The 21,390-nt window shown below is 39.2% G+C and overlaps 2 protein-coding genes across 2 annotated transcripts; both read right to left on the reverse strand.

Moving 5' to 3' along the window:
- Positions 1 to 441: 441 nt before the first annotated feature.
- Positions 442 to 930, reverse strand: LOC142163833 (uncharacterized). Its single transcript, XM_075220978.1, has one exon. It carries the CDS (start codon positions 928 to 930, stop codon positions 442 to 444), a length of 489 nt encoding a protein of 162 aa, XP_075077079.1.
- Positions 931 to 1,825: 895 nt separating this feature from the next.
- On the reverse strand, positions 1,826 to 2,437 carry LOC142163834 (uncharacterized). The gene has a single exon (XM_075220979.1). It carries the CDS (start codon positions 2,435 to 2,437, stop codon positions 1,826 to 1,828), a length of 612 nt encoding a protein of 203 aa, XP_075077080.1.
- Between the last annotated feature and the right edge of the window lie 18,953 nt (positions 2,438 to 21,390).

The following is a 21,390-nucleotide window of genomic DNA, read 5'->3' on the forward strand; positions in this document are numbered from 1 at the left end:
AAACAGAATTATGTCTGAACATAGTTTGTGTATTATGATAAAAATATGATAAACTTGACCGATCCTGACTCAGGAAGCCTACGTATCCAAATGGAATCAGGTCGAGACGTTGTTCGATTACAATAGATGCAAAATGATGAGATTAAGAATGAAATGGCCGAGTCTGACTTACACTGCCTACATATCCAAATGAAATCAGGCCAGAACGTAGTTCAATTACAAAAGATGAATGAATCCGATGAGGATTGCCTACGTATTCCTTCACGAGGAAATCAAGTCGGCGTAGTTCTAAAGTAATCATACAAAATGATATTTGGATTTTCTATTACAAAATAAAGGAGGGAGAGAAACTGAACCCTACGTAGGTTGCCTACGTATCCCTACATGGGAAGTCAGGTTGAATGTAGTTCTGTTACAACAAAAACCTAACTTTATTTGCCTTCAAACATAGTATCTCTTGATTGCATCTGAGTTTATGGGATTTGTGTTGACTCTTCCATCCATTTCTGCCAAGCTTAAAGCTCCACCTGGCAACACTTGGTGAACCACGTAAGGACCTTGCCAATTTCGTGCCAACTTTCCTTTGGTTTCTTCTTTGTAGGGGAAGATTTTCTTCAAAATCAATTTCCCTAGTGTGAACTGGCGAGGCTTCACCCTTTTGTTAAATGCACTGGCCATCCTATTCTGATATAGCTGACCATGGCATACTGCATCCATTCTCTTCTCATCAATGAGCATGAGTTTCTCATGTCTGACACGTATCCACTCTGCATCGTCCAACTCGGCCTCTTGGATGACTCTTAAGGATGGTATCTCGACCTCCACGAGTATCACAGCTTCAGGCTGTATACTAACATGTACGGAATTTTGCCAGTGGATGTTCTCATGGTGGTCCGATAACCTAAGGGGAATGATAGTTTCTCGTGCCATTGCCTGTGATTGTCCTCTATCTTTCATAGAATTCTCTTGATATTCTTGTTGGCTGCCTCGACTGCCCCAATGATTTATGGTCTGTAGGCTGTGGAGTTACGGTGGACAATTCTAAACTTCTCGCAGATTTCCCTCATAAGATTACTATTGAGGCTAGCGGCATTGTCACTGATGATTGACTCAGGTATCCCAAATTGGCAGGCGATGTTATTTCGAACGAAATCTACCATACCTTCTTTGTGACAATCTTGAAGTTAGATGTTTCAACCCATTTGGTGAAGTAGTCGATAGCTACCAAGATGAAGCGGTGCCCATTTGATGCAACGGGCTCTCTAGATCCAATCAAGTCTATGCCCCAAGCAGCGAACGACCAAGGCGAACCCATAACATTCAAATCATTAGGCGTAACCTGGAAGAAATCCCCGTGGATTTGGCACTAGTGACACTTCTGTACGTAGCAGGTACTATCACTTTCCATAGTCATCCAAAAACATCTAGCTCTCAAGGTCTTCTTCGCTAATGTGAACCCATTCATGTGGGGTCCGCACGTTCCTCCATGTATTTATTCCAATAATCCGGTTGCGTCGGCGGCATCTACACATCTGAACAAACCTATGTTTGGGGTCCTCCTATACAGGACTTCCCCGTTAAGGAAAAAGTGATTCGCCAACATCCTGAGTGCTCGCTTCTAAATATTAGTAGCATTCTACGAGTACTCTCTTGTTTTGAGGAATATCATGATATCGTGGTACCCTGGTTTTCCGTCTAGCTCTTTATCTACATGAAAGCAATAGGCATGCTAATCCCTAATATCTACCTCGATAGGGGCGATGTAGTTCTTGTCTGGATGTTGAATCATGGAAGATAGAGTTGCAAGGGTGTCGGCAAACTCGTTCTAGATCTTGGGAATGCGCTTGAACTTGATCTTCGTGAACTTCTTGCATAACTCTTTTACACAATGTAGGTACGGAAGCATCTTGACCTTTTTGGTAGACCACTCCCCTTGGACTTGGTGTATCAATAGATCGGAATACCCTATGATCAAAAGTTCTTTGATGTTCATGTCGACTGCCATTTTGATCCCAAGGATGCATGCTTTGTATTCAGTCATATTATTGGTACAAGGGAATCTTATCTTTGCTGATGCTGGATAATGTTGTCCGGATTCCGATATTAGGACTGCCCCAATTCCTATTTTTTTGAAGTTTGTTGCTCCGTCGAAAAACATTCTCCATCCACGGTATGGCTCTACAATATCTTCTCCAGGGAACAATATCTCTTCGTCGAAAAAGTACGTATTGAGCGACTCGTAATCCCTGTCCACTGGATTCTCTGTGAGGTGGTCGGCTAAAGCTTGTCCCTTGATAATCTTTTGGGTTATGTACAAAATGTCAAATTTACTGAGGAGAATTTTCCATTTAGCTAGCTTTCTAGTAGTCATCGGCTTCTGAAAGATATATTTGAGAGGGTCTAGCCGAGATATCAAATGCATAGTGTATGCTGACATGTGTGAACAAGTGCGCTCTATCAAAGTGTATATGGTCTCTCATGATGTGAACTTCTTACTTAAGTAGTAGATGGCATACTCCTTTCTCCTAGTTTCATCATGCTATCCCAATACACATTCGAAGGCGTTATCCAAGACTGACATATATAGTAGCAATAGTTTCCCGGGCTCAGGGGGAACCAACACTTGTGGATTTGACAAGTATTACTTAATTCAGTTGAAGGATTTCTAACACTCTTTTGTCCACACTATGGCAGCGTCTTTTTTAAGCAGCTTGAATATAGGTTCACAAATTACTGTAGACTGGGCTATGAAACGACTGATGTAATTCAGTCTACCTAGGAAACTCATCACATTTTTCTTACTCTTGGGCAGTGGTTCTTGAATGGCCTTGATTTTCGATGGGTCCAATACTATCCCTTTCATACGTACGATGATTCCTAACAATGTTTCAGCAGGGATTCCGAATGCCCATTTTGCCGGATTTAATTTCAAGTTATACCTTCGGAGACGCTCGAGAAATTTCTTCAAATCGTCAAAATGTTTTGAACGTTTCTAAGACTTGATGATGGTGTCATCCACATATACCTCGATCTACTTGTGAATCATGTCGTGAAAGCAGGTCGTCATGGCCCTCATGTAAGTGGTACCAACATTCTTGAGGCCGAATGACATGACTCTGTAGCAGTAAACTCCCCAAGGTGTGGTGAAGGTTGTCTTTTCTACATCTTCCGCGTGCATTAAGATCTGGTGGTATCTAGCGAAACAATCCCCGAATGAGTGCAGTTCATGCTTCCCGCAGTTGTCGTTGAGGATATGGATATTTGGTGAAGGGAAATCATCTTTCAGGCCGGCCTTATTGAGATCTCGGCAATCCACACATATCCTGATCTTCCCATCCTTCTCGGGTACTGAGACGATATTTTCTAACCAACTGTGATAATTGGTGACCCTTACTACATTTGCCTCTATCATCTTGGATATTTCTTCCTTTATCCTCAAACTCAAGTCGGGCTTGAATTTTATGGGGTTTCGCTTGACTCGCAGTCTTGCGGGATTAGTAAGCAATTGATGCGAGATGATATCAGTACTTAATCCAGGCATATCATCATATTACCATGCGAACACATCGACATATTGTCGGAGGAGCTCAACTAATTCTTCCTTCTGCTCTGCTTCTAGATGGATGTTGATTCATGTTTCTTTTACGTTTTCCTGGCTTCCGAGGTTGATCACTTCTGTTTCTTCAAGGTTAGGCTTTTTCTGACTCTCCAGCGGTTCAATCTCTTGTGGGAAATTGTATGGCATCATACTCTCGTCGTATTCCTCGTAATCTGGGTCGTTTTGCTCGACGGTCGTTACGTGTCCCAATCTGGAATGCAGGTTTTTAAATAAAGTTGCAATATTTTAAGAAAACGATTTTTTTTTATTTCATCAAAAGAGGAATGTCAAAGCATTCAAAATAGGCAAATGACAAAAAGGTACACACACGGTACATGCCTCAATTGACCATGCGCTTTTAAAAAGAAAACTTTTACAATCCACACTACCAAGACTACCTGCAAACCAAACACGGGTTGGCGGTCCTATTCTGCAGTTTCTCTCTTGGTTCGACATTCCTATTGGTTGGTGTCTTGATGCCAGCTCCTTCATAGCAGTCTTCAATCATAGTCACAAATAGCCTTACAATCCCATTGACGATATCATCTTCTGGCGCTGAACTCTAGCCCTTACCCGAAACATGCTCTGGCACAAAAGCTCTTTTCCCGGGGCTACCGGTACGAGTTTTCCCCATCAGAGACTGATACCCTATGCCGACCCTTCCTTTCTTACCATTTGGATCAATTAGTTCTGTAATCCCGTCTGATCTGGCTCCCATCCTGGTTCCTGGTCTATATCCATATTTCATCATCTCCCTCATGGCCATCTTTGATCTAAATGGAAATTGCATTCCCAAGTTTTGCTTAGTCTTTTCTATTTTGGTGGTTTACATGAATAGGACTGCATGCTCCAAATAAAATGATTGGCCCCATTCACGATGGACCACAATCTCTTGACAACCTCACTCAAATTTCATGCACTGGTGTAGGGTGGATGAGACAACCCTTGCCACGTGTATCCAGGGTCTTCCCAACAATAAGTTATAAGAAGAGGAAATATCCAGCACTTGAAATAGTATGGGAAATTTAACTGATCTAATCTGTAAAGCCAAATAAATTTCTCCAATGACATGTTGTTGCAAATCATCAAAAGCCATTGCCCTCACATAGCTTTCCTTGACTTCCCTCAGGTGGATTCCAACTCTCGTCGAGTAGAGAGCGGGCATATGCTAACTCCTGATCCTCCATCAACCAGTACTCAGGACACTACCTTGTCCCTACATTTGACACTGATGTGTAGAGCTTTGTTGTGACTCATGCCTTCGACAAGAAGCTTATCTCTTCGGAAAGTGATCATATTTGCTTCGACCATTTTCCCAATAGTTGCAGCCAGCGCTTCACTGGTGGTATTTCTTGGCACACTTACCCCACTTAGTACTCTCATCGGGGCATCCTTATGACTGTTGGAGCTCATCAGCAAGTCCGTGATTGATATTTGCGCCAAAGATTTCTTCAGTTGTTCCTCCACTGAGTATTCTTTGGTCGACATTCTCATCCAGAATTCTGTGGCCTTGGGGTCTGTTATATTTCGTCTTTGAATCTGCTCTCTTCCCAAATTCCCTCGATTTGCATCCTCAAGAGTGTAGCATCTCCCTGATCTAGTCATACCGTGGGCTGTCGTGGAGTGTGTCATCTTGGCTTTCCCTTTTTGCTGATATGTCCATGGGACAAATTTGTGTTCCCGACCCTCTTCGTCCCCGGTAGCAACAACAAGTTATCGATGTCACCACCTAATATTTAAAAGTACACTAGGGTGCCTATTTAATTACTAAGTCATTTTTGTTGGTCTTCTAACCTGTAAGATTATGGGTAAGGATTCTTGTTCTTTTAAGGAGAAAGTGTTAGGCACCCCTTAAAATCTACCTAAGGTAGCTCCATAGGATATAGACTAAGTTTGGGATCAATTATTTGTAAAAGGCTTTGATTAGTAATGAGGAAGGCTGCTTATTGTATACCTATGTATGGTATTGATTAAGAGAATGTTGGGTCTTAGAGGGATATACGTTTATGAAGGGATTCACAAAAGGTGTTTAAAGAGTCTTGAAATTGGTACATAAGTGGTCTAGATTTTTATAAGTTTATAAAAGGGATTGAGTTATGAAAATACTTTGATTGAGGGGATGGCTATATATATAATGCTAAAGGGACGTTTGTGAAAAAAGCATATCTAGAATTTAACTTAGATTCAGAGGTTCTTTAAAGAAAGGGGTTATTTACCAAAACAATTCCTTAAGGGCGACAATTTCTTTGAAGTTCTGATTTTCCTTTTGAAAGTTAAGCTGAAATCTGATTCTTTCTTTTGAAATAGAGCTACTGTTTCTTTAAGTTCTGGATTTTGAAAATATCTTAAGGAAAGGAAAGATGAGTGAAACACAATAATAATTCGTGGGCAGATTATAATCCTATGTTGTTTAAGGCTTGCCTAAGTTTACATGATACTAAAAAATGAAATGAAAAAAATATGATCTAATATATAAGTGTTATATACATGAGAGATACACAACAATAAAGATATAATAAATACATCTAACATTAAACTAGTAGAAACAGTAAACTAAATTAACGAGATAGTAATAATGAAAAAGGAGTCGAGGGAAAGAGGACTGGACTCTGTAATTGGGCCTTAAGAAGGCAGGCCCATCGCGAATACAAGTTAACTTTGGACTCTTCGATGAGATGTGTAACGACCCGACCGGTCGTTTTGAGCTCTAGCGCATCGTTCAGCGGTTTGAGGACTTGAGTAGCTTCACTTCAGGTATTATGACTTGTACGTGTGGTAGGAATTACATTTCGGGAAGTTCGTAGTTGATTTGGAAAGAACATTTCTAATTTCGGAAGCTTTAAGTTGGAAGAATTGACTAAGGTATGACTTTTGAGTAAACAACCTCGGAATCGGGATTTGAAGGTTCCAATAGGTTCGTATGATAATTTTGGACTTGGGCGTATGTTCGTATTGAGTATCGGATCACCCGTGAGCATTTCAGCGCTTAAGTTTGACTTGATGTGATTTTAATGTTATTAATGTCTGTTTGGGGTTCTGAGCTTTGGAGTAGCTTCGTTATGTTAATTATGACTTGTGTGCGAAATTTGAGGTCAATCGGACCTTATTTGATAGGCTTCAGCATCATATGTTGAAGTTTGAAGTTCCAAAGTACACTAAGCTTGAATTGGGGTGATTGGGGTGCGATTCATGGTTTTAGTGTTGTTTGATGTGATTTGAAGGCTTGACTAAGTTCATATTATGTTTTGGGACGTGTTGGTATATTTCGTTAAGGTCCCAAGGGCCTCTGGTGGATTCCAGATGATTAGCGGATTGAATTTGGCTTTATGAAAATGCTGGTGGCAGGATATCTGGTGTAACCGCACCTGCGAGGTTTGGGCCGTAGGTGCGGAGCCGTAGAAGCGGCAAGGCGTGATTGGGGTTGGAGTCGCAGAAGCGAGCAGGTGGACCACAAAAGCGAAGTCGCACATGCGGTTGATCGATTGCAGAAGCGGAATGGTTGGGACCGTAGACGCGGTCGAGTTTCGCAGAAGCGGGATCGCACCCGCACATGAGAAGCCGCAGATGTGGAGATTGAGGGTCCTGAAGGGAGCCACAGAAGCGGCTCATGCCCGCAGATACGAAAGGACGTTGGGCAGTATGGTTTTTATAAAAAACGGGATTTGGCCATTTTTCTTCCATTTTTCACTTGTTTGGGGTGATTTTGGAGAACTCAAGGGGAGCTTTTCATCAAGCAACACAAGGTAAGTGATTCCCATATATTACAAGTTAAATATATAGTTTGTATAAGGGTTTGAACATGAAATTAGTAGAAATTGTAGGGTTTGGTAGAAAACCTAAAATTTGGTATTTTTGAATTTGACCACGAAAATTGGACACGAAATTTGGAATAAGTTATATATTTTAGTTCATGGTATTATGGGTAAAGTTTATCTTCAAATAATTTTGGAATCCGGGCACGTGGGCCAGAGGGTTAATTTTATCGACTTTTAGAGCAAAGTGGGGAAATGTATGAAATGATTAATTATGGGTATTAGAGTATATTTTGATTGGTTTGCACATCTATTTGAATAGTTTTGGATCGACGTGCATTTGGTTTGAGGTGTTAGAGAGGCGTTGGAGCCGGTTATTGAACTTCGGAGCGAGGTAAGTCTCATGTCTAACTGTATTAGGGGGAAACTACCTCTAGGTGATGTAATTGTTATGTGTTACTTATGGCATGGGCTACGTACGCACAAGGTGACTAGAGTCCGTGCGTAGCTAGATTCATGTTATGCCCTGGTAGACTTAGGTTCACACCAGCTATAGCTGTACTACTTGAGTTGTCTCCTGCCTATTAAATTCCTTTATTTTATATTACGACTTGAGACTATACTTGCGTAGAGTGATAGACTTGCTATTGTAGATATTTGACGGGCTTTATGATAAGGCGAGGATTACTTGTATTCTTTTTACGAAATTGTCCCGCGTTATGCGTTCTCATCGGCAAGTTCCCTTAAAATCTATAACTCACACGACTATTCGTGAGTGGGTTCAAGGATCCGTCAAAGCTTTTTATTCTAATGGGATCGGTCCGTTCGCCTCGGTATGATAGATACATCTATAGTTCGTGCCGTTCGACCATCGATAGTGCGCACACTATGATGGATGGTTGTACGCCTCGGCAGGATTATGTACCACAATCTCATGGAAGCGGGCCGTTCGCCTTGGCAATAAAATAGATGTATCTATTGTTAGGAAATGTTATGATGGATCGGGCAGTACGCCTCAACATTTCTATAACTCTTATGAAATCATGAGTAATAATTGGCAAGAAGCCAGCATATCTGTGAGCTTCTCCTGATTGAACTGTGACGAACTATCCGGTAAGGTCCATTATGTATACTCCGATCGAGGAGGTAGCTACTAGCTGAGAGTTTGAGTTATTGCTGAGAGGAGGATTATACCACGTATTATTCTTGTTACTTCGTCTATTTCCCTCTTATTCACATTTGTTTACTTCTACTGTATTTGTCTTATTGGACCACTAGTAAGTATCGATGTCGACCCCTCGTCACTACTTCTCTAAGGTTAGGCTAGATACTTAGTGGGTACGCGTTGATTTACGTACACTTGCTATACTTTTTTGTGCAGGAGCTCATATGTTCGGAGGTCTTTGGTTGTAGAGGCTTGGCCATTTTAGGGACTTTATCGTGAGCTGCATTTTAGGTTACAAGCCGCAGCTTGTAGAATCTCCATCAGAGTTATTTATATTTTTCATTCTAACTTGTATTCCAGACGGATGTTGTATTTTTATTATATTTCCTTTTTGACGCTCATGCACTTGTGACACCAGGTTTTGGGGGTTCCTACAGGTTGTTCACTATTGTAGTTTGCGTAAATGCTATTTCACACTATTTTCATTAATAAAAATTATAATTTAAGGTACTAGAATTAGTAATTAAATTGACTAGTCACTGTTGGCTTGCCTGGCGGCGGTGTTAGGCTCCATCACGTCCACTAGTGGATTTTGGGTCGTGACAGCTTGGTATCTAAGCTCTAGGTTCACTTAGGTCTCACAAGTCATAAGCAATTCTAGTAGAGTCTTGTGGATTGGTACAGTGACGTCTGTACTTATCTTTGAGAGGCTACAGGGCTGTTAGGAGCACTTCCCTTCTTGATTTCCTCATCGTGCGGTTTGATTCCATTGAGGCTTGTGCCTTTATTTCCTTCCTACTCAATCTTATGCAACGCAAAGTGCTTGTTATCAATTGGCGTCGAGGAGTTGCAGTGGTACTGCAGACGTGGTGCAGGATGTTTTCCCTACGTGTTTGGGCAGACTACTATCGTCACCTTGCGGAAGGATGTTCTTTTGTTCTAGCTCAGTATTTGTATTTTCTATGGCTTCGAGACTGTGCACGGATTGCTACAATGTCTATGCGTTGTTATCGCACAATGTTGGTGTAATGGTAAGGTGCTCATTTATGTATGGAGTCAGTGAATGGCTTGAAAAAAGGATTTTTCTAGGCATGATTAAAGGGGTTCAACATTTAATTCCAACGGAGGAAAGACAATCGGACTATAGATGTCCATGTTTGGTTGATAAAGTAACGAGACTTGATATTTTCGAACGTGGTAGAATTTCCATTGTGATCCGGTGTCGGCGTCTATTTTCGAACGCATTACGGTTCTTCGGTGTTACGGTCCTCATGGATTTTTCCTTCTGGGCAGGGTGTTGTGAAATGGTGCATGAGGTGTGGTTGTCATAGGTAGCGGTGTGCATCGATTCAGAATCGAATTGGTATTTCTAATGTTGATGGCTCGAGAGAGATGATCTTCGGAGAGGATTAGAGTCGGTAACAATCTATTGGTTCAGGTGCTATAGAGGTGCATGTTTGATTTGATGCAATAATTGGGCAGCAAGTTATGAGGGAAGACATGGCGGGATGTGTTTCGCGGTGGTTGAAGTACTAGCAGTTCAAGTATGAGAAACAGAGGTTGAGAAGTTGATTAAAGGAGATGGTTTGACCGAAGTAAGAGTGGCAGATTAGCATATGGATTCTTTGGTAGGGTAGCCGTATGCCTTGAGAAAATGTAGAACAGTTTGGGAATCGTGATGGAAGGTGATTTGGCCTATAGATTTTTATTTGAAGTGATGGTTACTGTACAAAGAAAGATGGAATATGGCAGAAAGGAGTTTGTTTGAAATGAAGAGGTGTATGAATATCTGATTATCATTTCAAGTGCAATATAACTTGAGTTTGGAAGGTATTGTTGAACTTTTAGTTGATGTCAATAGGGAAGGAGAACACTTATACAGCTAGTGGGCAAGCATGAGCTCAGGAGAACTTACTAATTACGAGGTAGTTGCAACCAGTGCGGCGTCGTTTGAAGATGTCGGTAAGAAATTGCACATGTGGGTTATCTCCTGTGAGAAGGTTAGCGGTGGCATGTTGTTGTTGAAGCTTCTGCGAAGAATATTACTTACTACCCGGTAAGAGGTCGAGTGTGTGACTGTGACTGATGATTCAAGATGTTAATGAAAAGCTTAACAAAAGTCTTCGAGAAGTTTGGCGGGTTAAAGTGCGAGATCATGGTAATTGAGAATGAGGGATCGTTGGGGGCTCTGCATTATGTGTTAGTAGCTTAAAGCTTAGTGGGGGAGCCCTATTATTTACGATTGGATCACGTGGTTGTCTCCTTGTGCGGTTTCTAGTTATCAGTGAGTTGGCGGATTATGTATGACTAAGCAAAGGAAATATCAGGGGTAATTCAGTAAAGAACTTGATGGCTTATTCTATATTCGGCGTTATCGATACATGTTTAGGTTTTTGGTAAGACTCGGAGCTTATACTTTTGTGGATGTGATGTACGAGGAAAAGAGTTAAGCCGGTTGCTTCTTCGAAAGGGTGTTCATGTGCTAGTAGAGCGTTGGAGTTTGTTCATATTTGGGGACCAGGTCAGAGTGGGTGACCCTCGACAACAGTCCTAGTGGATTCAAGAATTTAAGTGCAGTATTAGAGGAAAGGAAGAAATAGCTTCGGACTCGCGGAAGGTCTTGAAGAATGGCTGCACCAGTTAGAGATGGTATTCTGCGCGTAAGGAGGTATGAGATGAGTCATGGGTATTGAGAAGATGTAGTCTCGCGATTCGGGTCACTCGGGGTGAGTGCGGATTGAGTTCGTTATTTTGTGAATGGAGCTATCATATTTCTAAGTCAGGTCAAGGGTAAATTGAAAGAAGTTGGGTCGATTAGTAATGGTTGAATCAGCGTGATTATGGCAAGGATCAGTTCCTTCACTGTGTTAAGTTATACATGTGGTTTGTGGTTGTACGTGCGGGCTTGACAGCCACCGTGACCTGATTGATTTGGAAGGTATTTGATTCAAATGGTTTTGTTGTGTAAATGGATTTTGGAAGAGTAATGACAGTTTAGATCATGGCTTGAGGTTGTATTTTCTGCGGTTTGGGAATTCAGTTTGCGTGTTGCATGGGCTCTTCGGAAATGAGCTAGGTGAAAGGTTTCTAGCGAATGAAGTATTTATTCTACTGGTAGTTCTGGGGTTATGATGAATTCTTGTATTATCGCGTAGCGGTGTGATGGGTGTAGTGAGCGGCATGGGAATTGGAAGTTGAGGATCAAGGTTGCGGTTCGGTGTTGACAAGAATATCATGAGCTCGGAGGAGCCGAGAAGAATTAGATGTTCAGAGTAAGCTGACATTTTCCTAATGTCTCCTGGGAATGGTGTTCCGTGGTAGGAGCGTTGTGTATTGATTTGCGGGTTCTTGATCTGCTTTACAGAATTAGTACAGTTTGTGGTACAGATGTGCGGACTTGGCTACCTGGGCGGAAGGTCGTGGTAACGTACCCCACGGGAAAATTGTATGGGTGTGAGATGCTAGTCACTTGATGGTTAAAGATTGAAACCAAGTACGAATATATTTTGTACTATCGTTAATGTGAGGGTATATTCCTATAAGGCGCTCTATTCCTTTGGTTGTGAACTGGGGGGGTTGTGCCATATTGAGACCGCTTGATTATTCACACGTGTGTTGAGGTCCCGTGAAGCTTGTGGTGTCATGTGAGAAGGATGGCTCTCCAGATGCAGGTCATTTATCGCACCTTAGTCGTGCTTGGGTTTTGTGGCATGCTGCGCTACCCATCTCCCTAGACTTGTATTTTTGCACTTGGCATGCTTGTGGCCGATATTGGGTATCCCATAGGTAGAAGCATTATAGATTGGTGGGTATGTCCTTATTTATTATTATGAGTGAATCGGGTGGCACGTCGCCACAAGTACGTTATTCGGATCGGGTTGCATGCCGCAACGGTATCATGTTTGGATCAAATTGCACGGCGCAACAGTGTTATGTGGAGTACGGTTCCCTATATCTGCACTTATCCTCTGAGGAGGGTTCATAACATCTGTTCAACCGTTTTATTCGTTACGTGGGCTGGGTCATTCTTTTTCTAGAGTTCGTTCCTCCTTGTGTGTCATATTCAAGTTATAGCTTGTCGGCAAATTGATGGTGTCATATGAGATCTGAGTCAGTGTTCCAAGTGGCTTATTTCCTGAGCAGCTTGTACTAGGTGATACGAGATTATTGAACCTGAATTTTGTGCAATCAGATATATATATAAGGTGCATTAAAGGGAGATATCGTTATTCAGTTCGGAATAAGGTAATGGTTCTTGTAAGGAGGAGAGACTCCATAAATTATTGGTTCGGCAGGTGGTTATGAGTTTCTACACGTCTCTTTCATTGTGGCAGATTTGAGAGAGTTGGAACAAGATGTATACACGTCATGAGATGTATTGCGGGTATCAGAATTATGGAAATTATAGCTATTGTGGTCGGAGGATGTTTTTATGGGCAACCGACTTATGTGGTGCATGGTGTGATTTCAGCATAGATGCATGATCATGTTTTGGTGCAGTGTGTGGTGATTGGTGCGGTGTTCGTGTGTTAGAATCAGGCCTTGTAAAGAAATTCAGAAGTTGGAACTTGGTTCTAAGGCTTGTTAGCTAAGGTTATAGGGAGGATTTTCTGTCTGGCTCGAGCTAATGTGTTCAACTGAAATGTGGTGGCACGGGTAGGTGCACGAGGTGTTAAACAATGTTTTTGGTAAACTCCGGAGCAGTTCTTAGCACGTTCGAGGATGAACGTATATTTAAGTGAGGGAGAATGTAACGACCCGACCGGTCGTTTTGAGCTCTAACGCGTCATTCAGCGGTTTGAGGTCTTGAGTAGCTTCACTTCAGGTATTATGACTTGTACGTGTGGTTAAAATTGAATTTCGAGAAGTTCAGAGTTGATTTGGAAAGAACATTTCTAATTCCGGAAGATTTAAGTTGGAAGAATTGACTAAGAAACGACCTCGGAATCGGGATTTGAAGGTTCCAACAGGTTTGTATGATGATTTCGGACTTGGGCGTATGTTCGGGTTGAGTATCGGATCACCCGGGAGCATTTCATCTCTTATTATGGGAGGTTGGTAATTTAAAAGTTTAAGAAATTCTTAAGTTTGACTTGAAGTGGATTTTAATGTTATCAATGTTCGTTTTGGGATCTGAGCCTTGGAGTAGCTTCGTTATGTCAATTATGACTTGTGTGCAAAATTTGAGGACAATCGGACCTGATTTGATATGCCTCGGCGTCGTATGTTCAAGTTTGAAGTTCTAAAATTCATTAAGCTTGAATTGGGGTGAGATTCTTGGTTTTAGCGTTGATTGATGTTATTTGAAGGCTCGATTAAGTTCGTATTATGTTTTGGGATGTGTTGGTATATTTGGCTAAGGTCCCGAGGGCCTCAGGTGGATTCCAGATGATTAACGGATTGAATTTGGCCTTATGAAAATGCTGGTGGCAACATATCTGGTGTAACTGCACCTGCGAGGTTTTGGCTGCAGGTGAGGAGCTGCAGAAGCGGCCAGTCGTGATTGGGGCTGGGGTCGCAGAAGCGAGCAGGTGGACCGCATAAGCAAAGTCGCACCTGTGGTTGATCGATCGCAGAAGAGGAATGGCTGGGGAAGGCTGGGACCGCATACACGGTCGAGTTCCGCAGAAGCGGGATCGCACCTGTGCATGAGAAGCTGCAGAAGCGAACGCGGATAAGTAATGGAGCGGCCTTAGGTGTGGAGATTGAGGAGCCTGAAGGGAGTCGCAAAAGCAGACTCTGTGCCGCAGAAGCGGAGCCGCAGAAGCATCTCATGTTCCGCAGATGCGAAAGGACGCTGGGCAGTAAGGTTTTTATAAAAACGGAATTTGTGCCATTTTTCTTCTATTTTTTACTTGGTTGTGGTGATTTTGGAGAGCTTCAAGGGGAGATGTTCATCAAGAAATACAAGGTAAGTGATTCACACCTATTACAAGTTAAATACATAGTTTGTATAAGGGTTTGAACATGAAATTAGTAGAAATTATAAGGTTTGGTAGAAAACCTAGAATTTGATATTTTTAGATTTGACCACGAAAATTGGACACGGAATATGGAATAAGTTATATATTTTAGTTTGTGGTGTTATGAGTAAAGTTTATCTTCAAAAATATTCGGAATCCGGAGACGTGGACCCGAGAGTTATTTTTATCAACTTTTCGAGCAGAGTGGAGAAATGCATAAGATGATTATTTATAGGTATTAGAGTATATTTTGATTCGTTTGCACATCTGTTTGAATAGTTTTGGATCGACGTGAATTTGGTTTGAGGTGTTAGAGAGGCGTTGGAGCCAGTTATGAAACTTTGGAGCGAGGTAAGTGTCATGTCTAACTCTGTGAGGGGGAAACTATCCCTAGGTGATGTAATTGTTATGTGTTACTTATTGCGGGGGCTACGTACGCACAAGGTGACGAGAGTCCATGCGTAGCTAGATTTATGTTATGTCTGGGTAGACTTAGGTTCACACCATGCTATTGTTGTACAACTTGAGTTGTCTCCTGCCTATTAAATTCTTTTATTTTACATTACGACTTGAGACTAGACTTGCGTAGAGTGATAGACTTGCTATTGTAGAGATTTGACGATCTTCAAGATAAGCCGCAGATTACTTGTACTCTCTTTATGAAATTGTCCCGCATTATGCCTTCTCATCGACAAGTTACCTTAAAATCTATAACTCACACGACTATTCGTGAGTGGGGTTGAGGACCCGTCAAAGTTTCTTATTCTAATGGGATCAGGCCGTTTGCGTCGACAGGATATATACATCTATGGTTTGTGCCGTTCGACCCTCAGCATTGCGCACACTATGATGGATCGGGCCGTACACCTCGGTAGGATTATGTACCACACTCTCATGGGAGCGGGCCGTTCGCCTCGCTAATAAAATAGATGTATCTATGATTTGGAAATGTTATGATGGATTGGGCCGTATGCCTTGGCATTTCTATAAAATACTCTTATGAAATCGTGCGTAATAATTGGCAAGAAGCCAGCATATCTGTGAGCTTTTCCTGATTGAACTGTGACGACCTATATGATAAGGTCCATTATGTATACTCTAATCGAGGAGGTAGCTACTAGTTGAGAGTTTGAGTTATTGCTGAGAGGAGGATTGTACCACGTATTATGCTTGTTACTTCGTTTATTTTTCTCTGATTCACATTTGTTTACTTCTACTGTATCTGTCTTATTGGGCCACTAGTAAATGTCGATGTCGACCCCTTGTCACTACTTCTCTAGGATTAGGTTAGATACTTACTGGGTATGCATTGATTTACATACTCATACTACACTTGTTGTACTTTTTTGTGCAGGTGCACATACGTTCGGAGGTCTTTAGGCACAGAGGCTCGACCATTTCGGGGACTTTACCGTGAGCTGCATTTCAGGTTGCGATCCACAGTCTGCAGAGTCTCCATCAGAGTTATTTATATTTTTTTGTCTAACTTGTATTCCAGGCGGATGTTATATTTATATTATATTTCTTAGTTGAAACTCATGCATTTATGACACCGTGTTTTGGGGATTTCTACGGGTTGTTCACTATTGTAGTTTGCGTAAATGCTATTTCACACTATTTTCATTAATAAAAATTAAGATTTTAAGGTATTAGAATGAGTAATTAAATTGACTAGTTACTGTTGGCTTGCCTGACGGCTGTGTTAGGCAACATCACGACAAGATGGAATAAGGTTGGAATTGGGCTGGAATTCGTCAAGCACTTAGAGGCCCAAATAGATGTACATATCAAAAATAAGGTCATTAGACATATATCCAGTATATCTAATATATTCCAACTACAGAACATACTTCGATGTATAGGACAAATGCACAAACAAATATTTGAAGCAAGAATCTATATATATTAATATAAAGTAGGGACATAGACCCGGTGATGTGGCAAGCCTCATTGAATAGGAAATTGATTTATCTTTTTTCTCCATTTTTAGGATTTTCTCCTATTTTTTCCCCTTTATTTTATTAACTAACAAAACTCATAGAAAACAAAAAAGGCACCTCTTAAATTATCTTAGTTATACCTCTTCATCTTCTTTCTCTCACCTAACTATTTTTCCTAACTTTTACATCGGTTACATATCAGATTTAAAGATTTAAAGGCACCTCTTAAATTATTTTAATTACACCTTTTCATCTTCTTTCTCTCACTTAACTATTGTTCCTTAATAATATATTATAATTGCTTAAAGGAAAAAGGGTTAAAAATACTCTTTTACTATAAGAAAAAGATCATTTATACCCTCCGTTATACTTTTGGTTCACCCTTACCCTCGAAGTTATAAAAGTGATGCAAAAATACCCCTCCTCCGTTAAGGCCCTCCACCATGGCCACAATCATCCCACGCGGACTGATATTTCGCTGAGATGGACGCCACACCATCCCAACCCCATTTTACCCTCTCCCCCTACTTCTTCTTCTTCCACCACCATCTCCTCCCTCACCCAAACTGCCACATATTTCTTTTTCTCTTTTTGAATTCAAAAAAAAATCACAAAGACCACTACCTTATTTCTATATTTTCATTACTGCTACCACATCTCCTTTCTAAATTGCCGCATCTCATATTAATTTTGAACATTTGGCATCTATCATATTGAAGGAAAACAAAAAAAAATACCAGCCACCGTTCTCTTACTCTATTAGGCGAAATCTATCAGCTATTAGTTAAGAACCATTAAACTAGAACAAGATCCGACTATTATAAAAAGTTCTATATACTAGCATATAATAATTGAATTCAAATCCTAAATAGTAAAAAGCTAAAACCTTTCATATCTGGCTATAGTCACAGCCAAACCATGGATAAAAAGTAAAATCATAGTACCAGTGTACCCACGAGTTCGGCATACTGAAAAACTATGAATCACATGCAGAATGAAAAGTTAAATTCGTCATTGAAAACAAGAAGAATTTCTAACACAAATTAGTATAAGTTGGCATGAAAAATCAAATGCCTCTAAGAATTAGCAGAATTTAGTAATCAACAAATCTTACTTTTTTATTTAAATATTTATTTTTGGGTGATGGTTGGATGAAGGGGGAGATAGTGGTGGAAGAAGAGAACGTGGGGGAGGGGTAAAATGGAGTTGGAACGGTGAGATGGCATACCACATGACGTCCACCTCAGCTAAATGTCAGTCAACGTGAGATGATGGTGGCCATGATGGAGGCCCCTAACGGAGGAGAGGTATTTTTGCACCACTTTTGTAACATCAAGGGTAAAGGTGGACCAAAAGTATAACAAAGGGTATAAATAATTCTTTTCGCATAGTAGAGGGATATATTTTACCCTTTTCTCTTGTTTAAATTCAAATTTATTCACCACAATCTTTAATTCCATGCACTTCTTTGCCATTGGAATTGCTATTGCCATCGGTATTTCTCTCATTTTTACTTCTAATGAAGGATGTCTTCCTCAACTTCAAATGAAAAACGAAATGGAACTTCAATGGTCAGCAAAAGTGTAGACAAAAACTGAAAATGAGTACGATGACTTTTACTAACAAATTTAAAATCATGTGGGATGGTTTTAATGGCAGTTCTCGGAGATTTCTTATTCTTGCTTTGTTTTTTCTTTTCCTTTCTTTTTCATATAGTACTACTTTTTTTAATTCTTTTTTCCAACTTTTGTCTTGGTAGTTATTTTGCCCAGTGTTTTAAAAGATATTTTTGGGACTCGTCCGGGGCTCGTCCCTGGGCGGGACACTTGCATAACGCCCTGGGGCTCATGTATGGGGCTTAGTTATGTGAGGCTTACGTCACAAGCGCCCGATCGTGCGCCTTAAACACGCCTAACGTCCAACGCTCGGGGCTCGCCTAATTGTTCTAACGCAATGACATTTCGAATTTCCTAATTAATATCGTTGACCTTCAAAATTCTTTAACAAATTAATGATAAAAGTTCTATTCATCGATAGAAATATGAAGATTGAGCATAACTCTAATAATGAGACTTAGTATTGCGAATTTATATCTTCACTTGTTATTGGTCGTGTCTTAGTTCATTTGTCCTTCCTTGTTATACACTTTTATTAATTTGATATCTTAAACTAATTTGTATTTATTCATGAAGGAGTAATATTTTAATTATCGTACTAATAAGATTTTATTACTTTTTTACTTTTAGAAAAGTAAAATGTGGAGTTTGATCATTTTTCTTAAAAAAATTATAAGTTTTTAATTATTTGAAAGTTAAAAACGTTATACGTGATATGTATGCATTAGTTATACTTAAGAATCATGCTAGATATTTTTTTTCTATGAGTTCCTTTAATTTTCTTTAATTTTTTAACTTTTAATTTATATATTATATTTTTTTGTGTTATTATGTTATTTTATTAATTTATAAATTAAAATTTTTAAAGATATTCAAATTATTTTTCACAAATACAAAGAGAACTCCATTCCCCTTCATAGCAGCAAGTTCAAATTGCAGGTTAGTCATCCTTTTTGTTCCTCCATATAGAAAACTTTATTCTTTTCGACTCAAGTTACTTGTGCTTCTAAGTACCGTATAATATATTATTTTGACTAGTTTTTTTGTAGGATTGGAGTACATCTATATATATATATTTCACATATTTATAATTTTCTTCAATTTTTATGCAATTTTACATGTTTATAAATATTTACTATCATTATATTATTTTATAAAATATTAAAAATTAAATATTTATAGGGCTTACACCTCGATGAGGCATATGTAAAACGCCTCGCCTTACGCCCGCGACTTTTAAAACACTGATTTTGCCAATAGAATCTACTACAGTTTCAATTTTGGCTGCTAAATATTAGTATCAGGTAAAAGTAATCTCGATCTTCATTTACATTCTATCTCTAGAATTGTGGTACATAGAGAGATATGGCATCTCGGACATAACATTGCGTCTCCGTTAAAGCAGAATGCTTATTATTTTTTACTTTTATTTTTTTGCTTTTTTCTCCTTTCATTTCCCCCCAAAAGTCTAATGCTTTTGATTCTTTTCTCTTTGATTAATCTACTTATTAAAATAGCGGCAGTCCGTGATAATGATAAATATAAAAAAGCATGTAAATTATCTGTTGAAGGGAAATAAGTGGTAAAGAAAGAATTCGGAATAAACAAATCGTACTTGTGATATTTAGTGACTTACTATTTTTCTTTATTGGGAACTTATAACTAATATGTTGAAGATCTCGAACCACAAAATCTAAAAATTCAAAAACTCAAGTCCCCAGGCAACATCAGAATTGTAACTTTTCTCCGGCTCTAAGTGTGAGATGACGAGATGAATAAGCCAAAGTGATGTGGTTTAGTTTGATGGTATTCATGGTAGCTCTTCAAATTTTGCCAATATATGCACTGACTGATTTGATCCTTTTAATAGTTTAATTAGATCTAAAATTTCACGTTTAGTACTGGCATATATCTTCCTTTTGGAGACATGATGCTTAAACTAGATCTGTTTGAAAAGTATTTTGCACTTTGCTTTTTAAGATTTATATTGTTGTTACTTTGATTTTCTTCTATTTACAGGATTGCATTAATAGTTCTGCTATATAGCAGTGCTTCTAATTATTTTCGCTTTGGTATGCAATACTAATCATTTTATAAACTCTTTCTATTTGTTTGAATTAATATTTGAATTCCGTGCTTGCTTAATGCTTGATTTAAAACTAGAACAGTAGTTTAGTGTCATAAATTTATGAAGTAGATGTGAGATTTGTATTGCAATATAGTTGATAACAAGCACCTAAAAGATGTACCCTTGTAAGGTAATTTGTTGAGTATTTGCTTCAAATCAGCTATATATTTATTCACCTTTTTATTAATTTGATATATTTTCTTTATCTCATTGTGCCAAAAGAGTAATAATTTCTTTTTGTGTAAGGTGTTACATAATAATCGTCAAAAGATTCACCGCAAAAAAATTGTTAAAATTGAATTGAATTCAATGAGATAAATTTTTTATCTTCCCCTATTTAAGGTGTTACCAAAACAGTTGGCACAATTAAATTGAATCAATTTCAATTAACAAGTAGAAAGAGGGAGAAGATCAAAGAAAGAACAAACCTGTACAGAGAGTGAGAAAAAAGGAAAGAAGGAAAAAATAAATCGAGAGATTGGAAAACAGAAAATGACAGAAAACGAGGAATAAAAGAAAATATTTGAAAGGAAATACATAACACACATACTATGCAATTATGTTGCCCCAAACGTTTAGAAAAAGAAAACATTTATTATCTTACGACAGAAGAAAAGTATTTACATAAGTAAATTGATTAACTATATAATGAGACTAATGTAATTAGGTATTAAATCCCAGAAGACACATGTAGAAGTGAAAAGTTTCTTTAAACATTCTTTTTCTTTAAGAAAATATGATAATGAAAAATGCAGTTAAATGTAAACTCTAATTCTTAAATGATATTTATGTTTGTAATTTCATTAATGTATTAAAAAAAAATTCTCGATTAAATTTATAATAAATATTGTTTCATAAAGTTATGGATGCTTTTTATGCCGCGCGAAGCGCGGATAATTTTACTAATAAGGTTAATATAGTAGAGGAAATTATAAATTAATGTGGTGGCTTTACTTAGCAAATAATTCACATTGTAAACCTTTCATTGTCATTAAACACTAAACCCTTAAAGAACTGAATGTGTCAATGAATTAAGAGCTAAGGAGAGAACCCCACTCGAGGTCGATGCTCCCTTTGGATTCTCCGACAATTTAAAGTTCCCAAGGGACTCAAGGCCCAGGGCAATACTTGTGCCGAGGAGAGCAGCTCAACCTAGAGTCGAACTCCGCTCACAAATACAATTAATTACTAACGGCATATTTTCCTTACGGGTTTAAGTGCCAATGAG

The sequence above is a fragment of the Nicotiana tabacum genome, chromosome 9 (assembly GCF_000715075.1).
Source record: "Nicotiana tabacum cultivar K326 chromosome 9, ASM71507v2, whole genome shotgun sequence".
NCBI classification, from domain to species: Eukaryota; Viridiplantae; Streptophyta; class Magnoliopsida; order Solanales; family Solanaceae; genus Nicotiana; species Nicotiana tabacum.

What these genes read in the sequence shown, in the direction of transcription:
- LOC142163833 (XM_075220978.1), bottom strand. Translation starts at nt 930, where the DNA reads ATGGCACGAGAAACTATCATTCCCCTTAGGTTATCGGACCACCATGAG.
- LOC142163834 (XM_075220979.1), bottom strand. Translation starts at nt 2,437, where the DNA reads ATGTCAGCATACACTATGCATTTGATATCTCGGCTAGACCCTCTCAAA.